Here is an 8871-nt window from a genome sequence, read left to right on the forward strand (position 1 = left end):
AAACATCGTAAAATCGTGTGGCCGAACCATTAACGTTTTACGACGACTACTACGTATGGTAGAGGGTTTCTCCTTTCCGATGATTCTTTTCGTGGAATCTTTGCGATGTTAACCGAACGAACATTTACGATAAAGTATGTCGAACGCGAAAAGAATAAAAGAAAAAAAAAAAAAAATACAATTTTTTTTCTTCGATTCATTTATCATTCAATGAAGAAGCTTCGAGCTTATTTGACATAATTAACGACTTTAACAACGATACTTTATCATTATGCTAGTCAATTTTTTTCTAAACTTACGTACATATATCTTCTTAATATATATAACCATCTTCATGTTTCAACGTCGAACTTTATACGAGTTCTACGTATATACATAATTAAACATTTTCTTTTCCGCTACTTAACGCTTCGAGGTCCGCGAATAAAATGCGATTCGTTTTATGTCCGTTGAAAAACCGTTGCCAACGGTCACCAACGGTTAATAACGGTCATTTTCTGCTACGGCAGAGACACCTCGTGAAGATAAATGTACTATGCGCGTATCTCGATAAAGGTAACGATTATATCGATATTCGATATTATTCCCCTATCGAATTGTGTATCGTCATTTTTTTTTTTATATTCGTTTTTATTTATTTTTTGTCAGCCTGTAGATTATACTTAAAGATTAAGTAATACAGATTACTACGTATTAATTACTATAAATCTATATTAATATTGTTCGAACGTTATTTATATAATAAAAGATTTTATTTGAAAATAATGAGAAAAAAGCGACGTGTATATACAACATATGTTACATAGAAATATGTATATAGTAGAACTATAAAATTGCGAAAATAAGTAAATAATTGTCATATAAATATGTAAATATTCTACTTGTACTAATGTTAGTAACGTTGGTATTTCAAAGCTCATATAAAAAATATAAGAACCTCGTAGCTGCACGCAAGAGTGCATATGCTTGAATACTTATACAGAAGTCTTTTTCAACAGCTACGTAAAAACTTCATATCGTCAACCTTATTTACTCTATCAGTCACTGTATTGTGCCTTTATATTTCTTTTACGAATCGTACTACTTGTATTAAGTATATGGAATGTGGACTTCTCAGACTTTCGCCATTTTTTAAATTTTCCTCTTAATCTAATTTTCTTAAAGACTTACTTTCAGATCTATAATATTCGATAGACGACATACCACTATTATTATCGATAATTCATTAATCGTTCTTGCACACTGGCAAGGCTTATCAAATAGATCATGACAACACCTAAAACTAGACACAAACGAAGTAAAAAAGAACACAACGTAGGTGTAGAGCATTTCAGCTTACTTTGGTGTTGAGTATGTAGTCAAAGGCACTTTTTTACTAATAAATTATTGCAATATACCTTTCACGGCCAAAGTAGTTCAATATTAGGAGATTGTAATTCTTCGAATACTTTATACATGGAGTAGACGACTAACCAACAGTAAATCTATATTTGATAAAACAAAAGATGTAATAATACGCAAAGAAAAGTATAGTAATAAATTTTATGTCGTGATACGGATTACTTACGTTATATGACATCCAAAGCCACATACATAGCGTAGCAAATACAGAATCCAACTACAAAGAAATTATAATATGAAAGTGTTTCATTAAAATTAATTATTTCTACACTTACATAAATATAATATCCTCCTAATAGCCATAATCCAAATACTAAAAGGAAAACGCAAATGACAAACCATAGTATTAACCATGGTAGCAACCATCCTCTTACACCTTCGCGTATCCCATGTATCATTAAAGCGGCAGAAATGGTAAGAAGTAGAAAATAAACTATCAAACAACTTCCTACAACTTGCATCGCTGAAAGTAATAACGATCTTTTTGTTAAACCTTCCTTTCGATCGATACATCATACGTATTTCTTAAACTTACATCCTCTGATATCTGCTTCAAAAAGAGGATTGTACAACTGCGTAGAATCTCCACCGTTCATTTGATAACATATTAAGGTAATAAATACGATACTTAGTGCCTACGAAATATTAACGTTGTCTATCATTACAAAGGAAATGAATCATTGACTAATTAGTATTTATAGTTCATATGTACCATTGTATAAACTGCAATAACTTTGGATCCTGTTTTAACATTATTCGTCCAAATGCACGGAGACCAGCAGGATTGTAAAACCGTCATTTTGATGCTGAAACAAAGACTCTCAAGTATATAATATCCCAGCTATCATCCCCGTGTTAATCAACGAAAACACTGATGATTTAACTTCTTAACCTAAACGCAAGCAACGCTCCACCCACTTATACGTAAAAGTTGGGCGTCGTCGTACCAGAGTTACCAACTTTTCAACAATAATTATAGTTATTGTAAACATTACAAAATTGAATATTACGACAGAAGATAACGTTTAAATTAAAATATTCGCGCGCAAGTATAATGTACATTTTTAATATAGAAAACCATCGAAACTTACAACGTAGAAAACTCGTATGACACGCAGATAACCTCTCTTCTTTAATTGAAAATAAATTTCTTCGGGTCACTTAGAATCGTCGATCGAAAAGCGAAGATTCGATCTGATTTAGTCGCATCTCCTTCGAAGAAAATCACGGATAATTAATCGGACGATTTCTCAAATGAGAAAATAATTCGGAATATGATATCGAACGTAATGCACGCGGCAACGAGAGTACTACTAATGGCGTCGTGTCATCGTACGATCTACTCCCCTCCATAAAGTAAGAAGGTTATGACGTCGACCGATTCAGTGTCTTGAGAATCTTCGTGTTTTGGTACGTACATATATATATTAATATTTCAATTTATTCATCCATCGTTATTCGAAGAATACTCATGCAAAAAAAATCATACATAAAACTCTACTTATAATATTTACACGTACTCGTTCGTCGTACAGCAACAAAGATCTCGTATATGTGCTTACAAACCGCTCGAAGCTTCGTGTTCGGTGATTAACCTGTGGAAAATGTAGTTCAATAGTTTCAAATTACGCGCCTGCGGTTTCCGCAGAGAGCAGCCATTTTGGTACCGCAAAAGAAAAGAAACCTTTTGAAAGTGGATAGGTAAGATTCATCCTCGAAGATATAACGAAGCAAGAACGACGTTTTTACATGATCAACGATTTTTTATTATACGATATATTAAAATAGGGACAAGAAATGATTACCATAAACGAGATCAATATCAATGTTAACATCGAAATTATATCATATCGTCTTTTGATCGTAGTAAATTAATTTCGAATTTCGTATGGACGATTCAAATTCGAGATGCATTTGGCGCCACAGGAACGTGCAACTGCTATTCAAGGCCACGTATATCGTGATCCCACTCTCTTCTATTATCACGATCACGCTCCGAGTATACATATATCCCCCTCACGCACGTTACATGGGAGAGAGACAAAGAGACAAAGAGACAGAGAAAGAGAAAAGGAAAGAAAAAGAAAGAGACAGAGAGATATATATCGGATGAACGCTGCCAGCGCTACGAGCGGTAGACGACGGAACGAATATCGTTGTCGTTGAATGGATATCAGGTTAGGTATACGATCGGTTCGTAGAAATATTAATAAGAACGTACGTTAAACGATAAAAGAATGACGCGTACTTAACTCGAATCAAATTAACGACAACGATATCGTATTAACGAAGAAGATATTAACAAACGAAAAAAAAAAAAAAAGAAAAAAGAAAAAGAAAGGAAAGAATGAAAATAGGTAAGAAAATAATTCGTTAAGAACGATCTTGAAGAGAGATCTATCGTGAGAACGATCAATGAATGCCTTGGTTGGAGTTATCCGAAAGACGGTATAGTAAGAGATCCCCCTCCAAGTATACTATGTGGGGACCCATCCCTTTGGGTCTCCAGCGCGGTCTCTCTCTCCGGAGAGACGGTCGAAGTTTTCTTCAACGCCGGTACGTTCGCGTCTCTCGTCTCGCATCGGACACGATAGGATACGATATCACACGACACGACACGACACGACACGACACGAGACGAGACGACACGACACGACTTCGAGACTCGACGACTCTCTCTCGACGTCTCGATTCGGTTCGGTTGCATAGGCGCGCGCCATGGTCTCTCGCGTCCAATCCGGACACCACCAGCACGAGTACCAGCAACACAAGCAGTACCACAGCAGTAACAGCAGAACCAGACTCGACTCGTGTCCAGCTGGAGCCGAACTCACGAAAAACTCGTAGGAGTTCTGTTCTCGTCGCGCGACCGATAGGAAAACCGTTTCGAAAAGCGTACGTTTTCGCGTCTTCCTCGTTATCGTTCTTCCCTCCTCCATCTCTTTTCCGTTTCATCTTTATTCTCTTATTTCTTTAGCTCTCTCTTTCTCTTTCTACTACTTCTCCTTCTCCTTCTCCTTCTTCTTCTTCTTCTTCTTCTTCTTCTTCTTCTTCTTCTTCTTCTCAGTCTTCTTCGTTTTCGTTTTCGTTTTCGTCTTCTTCTTCTTCTTCTTCTTCTTCTTCTTCTTCTTTTCCTCTTCATCGAGTCGTTCTTGTGCCAAGAGACCACGCACCTACTCGAACCTTTATCTCTTTCTCCGCTAAAACAGCACGCTTCTCCTCTTCCTCCTCCTCCTCCTTCTCTTCCTTCTCTTCCTTCTCTTCCTTTTACCCCACCTCCATCTCCATCTTCTCCTCCTACACTTCGTAGCCGGTCGAGATAGTCGCTCGGGAGAAGCCAAGAGAATCTCTCGAGGAAAGGACGACGTCCTTTCGTTCTCCCTACGAACGGAATAAGATACCGAGAGAAAGAGAGAGAGAGAGAGAGAGAAAGAGAGAGAGAGAGAAGGAAAGAAACAGAAAGAAAGAAAGAAAGAAAGAAAGAAAGAAAGAAAGAGTGAGACGGTGAGTTTTGGAACAGCATCATGACCGATCGAGGGTAAGGGGGATCGAGTGGCTCAAGGTCGATAAAAGGATCGAGACGCCGACTTTACTTCGTTTCAAAGACCTCCCCGAGTTCTGCCTTCTCGTGGGTGTATTCTACTTCGAAGAAGTCACTCCGCAAGAGGATACTTTTTATCTGTGAATATACGTCAAAAGCACGTAACGTAGCACCGTATAATATATTAACCCAAGGACGATCGGTAATTCCGTGAAATTTCAAGTGAATCCGTTACGCGGCTCGAACGTAATCGGATGTGAAAAAAAAAAGTTGTTTTCTTCTTCTTCTTTTTTTTTTTTTTTTATATGTTAACGAAGGAGATATTCGAAATTGCAATTAATTGTCTGGTGTTTCGATCGATTCGAAACGAATCGTTTTGGATCCCAACGATTCGTGAGATTTGCATTATGCATCGGTCGTAACGAGGACGTCGAAACGAAGATAGCAAGAAAAGAAAAAAGAAAGAGAGAGAGAGAGAGAGAGAGAGAAAAGGAAGTTTCGTGTCGTCGTTTTAAAACTTATCTTTGAGAAATCGATCGAGGCGATCTGTTATTTATCATATACCGATTCGTCAAACTGTTCAGATACGTTTGCGTATCTTTCATACGGATCATCATCGATCATCAATCGATCGCCGAAAGAAAATAATATAAAACGCTAAGGAAAACGAAGAAAAGAAAAATAATAAGACGATAAAGTACAGAATTTTAAAGAAGAATTTTGAAAGCTAATTTTGAAAAAGGAAATTCTACCGGATAGAAAATACTAATAAAGAGAAAGAAAGAAGAGAAAAGTAAAAAGGAAGAAAGAGAAGAAGGAGAAGAAGAAGAAGAAGAAGAAGAGGAAGAAGAAGAAAAAGGAAAATAAACGAAATACGAAGGAAAACGGGAAGACGTACGAGCTCGCATGGAAATTAACGTCGTGGGAGTAGGCCTCGTTTCTCGGACGAATCGCGCGGAAATTTGTCGCGAAAAAAGTAAGTTTAACTCAGTCATTTACGTCTTTATCGTTATAACGACAATGTGTACGACGATGGCGAAGTACATTTCTTTTCTTTTTTTTTTTTTTTTTTTTGAGAAAAGAACGAAGCAAATATCCGAACGTTAAAACTATAGTTATATATCCCTTTGCTGTTATCTCTATCGTTGGTAGTTGTTGGCGATCGGAGAAAGGCGAAATTTGTCCGTGATTCCGACGATCCCGGAAGCTGGATGCGCGCGCGTACTCTTCAAGAGAGAAAGAGAGAGATAAAGAGATAAAGAGAGAGAGAGAGAGAGAGAGAGAGAGAGAGAGAGAGAAGGATAGACGAAAGGTATTGTGATGGTAAAGGCGCAAGACGAAGGCAGGAAAGGAGTCCCATCCAACGTGGGCCGTGTTAGAACCGAGATTTCTTCTCCTCTTATTTCTTATTCGTCTATTTTCTTCTATTTTCTTCTCGACGCAACAACCTGCTCTCACTTCCGAGTGAAACAGTATCCTCGATGAATCAAAACTAACCGGAGTCGAAGGAATCGAACCATTACACCAGTTAAGATACATAAAATCGACGTGTATGTGTGCATATATATATATATGTGTCCACATTATATATACATATATATCTATTCGTTGACGAAGACTCAACGAACTTTGCTATTACCTCTTGTTAAAACTAGGTCGGTATAGATACAAAGTGGCTGCCGAGCGTTCCACAAAGTTCAACTTCGTTGGTGGGACTGGAAAATGTCAACCTCGAACGAAGCAAACAATTACGAGAGGCTACGCGGCGCGTTATCGTTTTATGTAACGCAATGAACGTTGCCTACTTGTCACGGTCCGTCCGTTCAATAAATTCTATTAGAACACAGCTAAATTCGAAAATGTCTGTCGTCTTGTTACATACTTCGTGCGAAATGACAATAAGAATCTATAAAGAAGTCGTTCATGGTTCGATATTTCTCTCTCTCTCTCTCTCTCTCTCTCTCTCTCTCTCTCTCTCTCTCTCTCTCTCTCTCTCTCTCTCTCTCTCTCTCTCTCTCTCTCTTTCTTTCTTTCTTTCTTTTTTTCCGTCTTTGTCTATTCATCTATCTGTCTCTCTCATCTTTCTTCTTATTTTTCATCCAACGTTAAATCGTGTATTTTGATAATCAACATCCGTCTATCTATCTATCTATCTATCTATCTATCTATCTCGTTTCTTTTCTTTTCTTTTGTTTTATTTTCTCACAATCACTTATTATATTTTCAAACAAATATTCAATTCTATAATATTTGATCGTGATTGAATCCTTCACCGAATCGTTTTAGTTGTCGATCATTTTTATATTTCATTCTCGCACTTGAATATACAAACCCGACAAAGTCCACAGTTTTGCGTGGAAAGCGATCGAATTTGAAATGGAAAAGAGAAAAATATCTTTTATTGAAAAGATTGAGAGAACAGAGACAGATACGTATAGCGGGACAGCTGACTATTCGAGACGCGTAAAAATGTCTAAATCCGAACTTCTTTATCGGTCCGGCTCTCTAACGGACCGAGCTACCACCGTAATCGCGTAAAGCGATCGTTGCGCTCTTAATTAGAGGCGTACCGCTCGCTTGCTCAACGCGATCAACCTTCGAAGAAACTTTCCGAACGTTCGTTGAACGAATTTAGACAGCCAACGATATCTCGCGAGCTTATCGATACGGCCTCGAGCACATTTTTTGTTATTTCTTTCTTTTTAAATCTACACGAAAGTGTATCGGTTCGTTATCGTCGACTTTAAATTATCGTTTAAATGCCGTAAATCGAGCATACGAGAGACTAGAGAAAATAATTATTTCTAATACTCGTATATGCGGTCACAATTTTATCGTACACGAAAGAGAAAGAGAGAGAGAGAGAGAGAGAGAGAGAGAGATCGTACGTATAATCTATCGTTTAACGAGTACAATGTGTGTAGTAATTTTCTCCTTTTGTTCTTTTTTTCTCTCTCCTTTTTCTTTCTTGAGAAGACGTTTGAATGAGAGATTAAAGAAAGAAGAGGAAAAAAGAAAAACAAAAAAAGAAAAGAAGAAAAAAAAAATAAGACAAAAAGAAAAAGAAAAAAAAGACGAACATAAAATGGTGTCTCTTGTTCCATTTAGAATCAATATAGACTTGGAAGTATAAGTAGTTGGTATTACCGGAAACGTTCGACGTCGCCTTTTACGGATACTTCGAACGTTATTCGAAAGAAGTTCCGACTGTTTCGGGGTCAACGTACTCCTCACACACTGAGAGGAACGTATATAGATACTACATTGTCTACGAATGGATTTTCCGTTTCGAAACATTACGATAAAATAAAGTCTTCTTTCGAGAGTCTTTTAAGTTAGCTCGTTTTGGAAGGAAGAACCCGATGAAAGAAATATAGTCTAGAATCTTTAGAATCAGAACATTAGATCGTACTGCAATTTTCTATTACGATTAACTTCCACGGTTTCGTAGGAGAAGCTGGCGAAGATCAGAGGGATGATTCTGTGTTGCTCCTCTCGGCCTTTGGCTCTCGAAAGATACGACGTATAAATACCCAGCTCGTTGCGCGTTCCTCCTCTTTTCTCTCTCTCTCTCTCTCTTTCTCTTTTTCTCTCTCTCTCTCTCTCTCTTTCTCTCTTTCTATCTCTCTCTGTCTTTCTTTCTTTCTCTCTCGTATGGCACGGACTCTATTTAGATAATCTTCCGCTTAGCGGGAGCGGCACTCGCCGCGCCAAGGGAGCTTCTTCTTCGTGGAGGCTTTCACCAAGGTGGCATCTTGTTTTCCACCGTTGAGGGAATCAGCTCGTAGCTGAGAATCTTTTCTTTATATCTCTTTCTCTTTCTTGTTTTCTTTTCTATTCTATATTCCGAAGGGATCCATAAATATTTCTCGAAAATTATCGAGAACGTTGAAGTTATCGAGTTCTTGAAGAAAGAGGGATAGAGAAAG

General features: G+C 37.6%; 2 protein-coding genes across 2 annotated transcripts in view; one reads left to right on the forward strand and one right to left on the reverse strand.

Annotated features, from left to right (window-relative positions):
• Window positions 1-733: 733 nt before the first annotated feature.
• LOC122629564 lies at window positions 734-2819 on the reverse strand. The gene is made up of 6 exons (XM_043813114.1): window positions 2493-2819; window positions 2114-2207; window positions 1937-2036; window positions 1677-1864; window positions 1568-1618; window positions 734-1484 (listed from the first exon to the last, which is right to left on the reverse strand). Exons 2-6 carry the CDS (start codon window positions 2198-2200, stop codon window positions 1401-1403), a joined length of 510 nt encoding a protein of 169 aa, XP_043669049.1. The 5' UTR covers window positions 2201-2207; window positions 2493-2819; the 3' UTR covers window positions 734-1400.
• Window positions 2820-5735: 2916 nt separating this feature from the next.
• LOC122629405 overlaps window positions 5736-8871 on the forward strand; it is a 24751-nt gene continuing 21615 nt past the window's right edge. The window contains exon 1 of the mRNA XM_043812790.1: window positions 5736-5918. The gene's annotated coding sequence lies outside the window, so the exon portion shown is untranslated. The remainder of the gene's footprint in view (window positions 5919-8871) is intronic.

Source organism: Vespula pensylvanica, chromosome 5 (genome assembly GCF_014466175.1).
Source record: "Vespula pensylvanica isolate Volc-1 chromosome 5, ASM1446617v1, whole genome shotgun sequence".
In the NCBI taxonomy this organism is placed as follows: domain Eukaryota; kingdom Metazoa; phylum Arthropoda; class Insecta; order Hymenoptera; family Vespidae; genus Vespula; species Vespula pensylvanica.

What these genes read in the sequence shown, in the direction of transcription:
- LOC122629564 (XM_043813114.1), bottom strand. Translation starts at nt 2,200, where the DNA reads ATGACGGTTTTACAATCCTGCTGGTCTCCGTGCATTTGGACGAATAAT. An exon ending in TTATTGCAGTTTATACAATG is followed by an intron (nt 2,037 to 2,113) that starts GTACATATGAAC and finishes AATATTTCGTAG; the next exon opens with GCACTAAGTATCGTATTTAT. An exon ending in TAGGAGGATATTATATTTAT is followed by an intron (nt 1,619 to 1,676) that starts GTAAGTGTAGAA and finishes ATTTCTTTGTAG; the next exon opens with TTGGATTCTGTATTTGCTAC.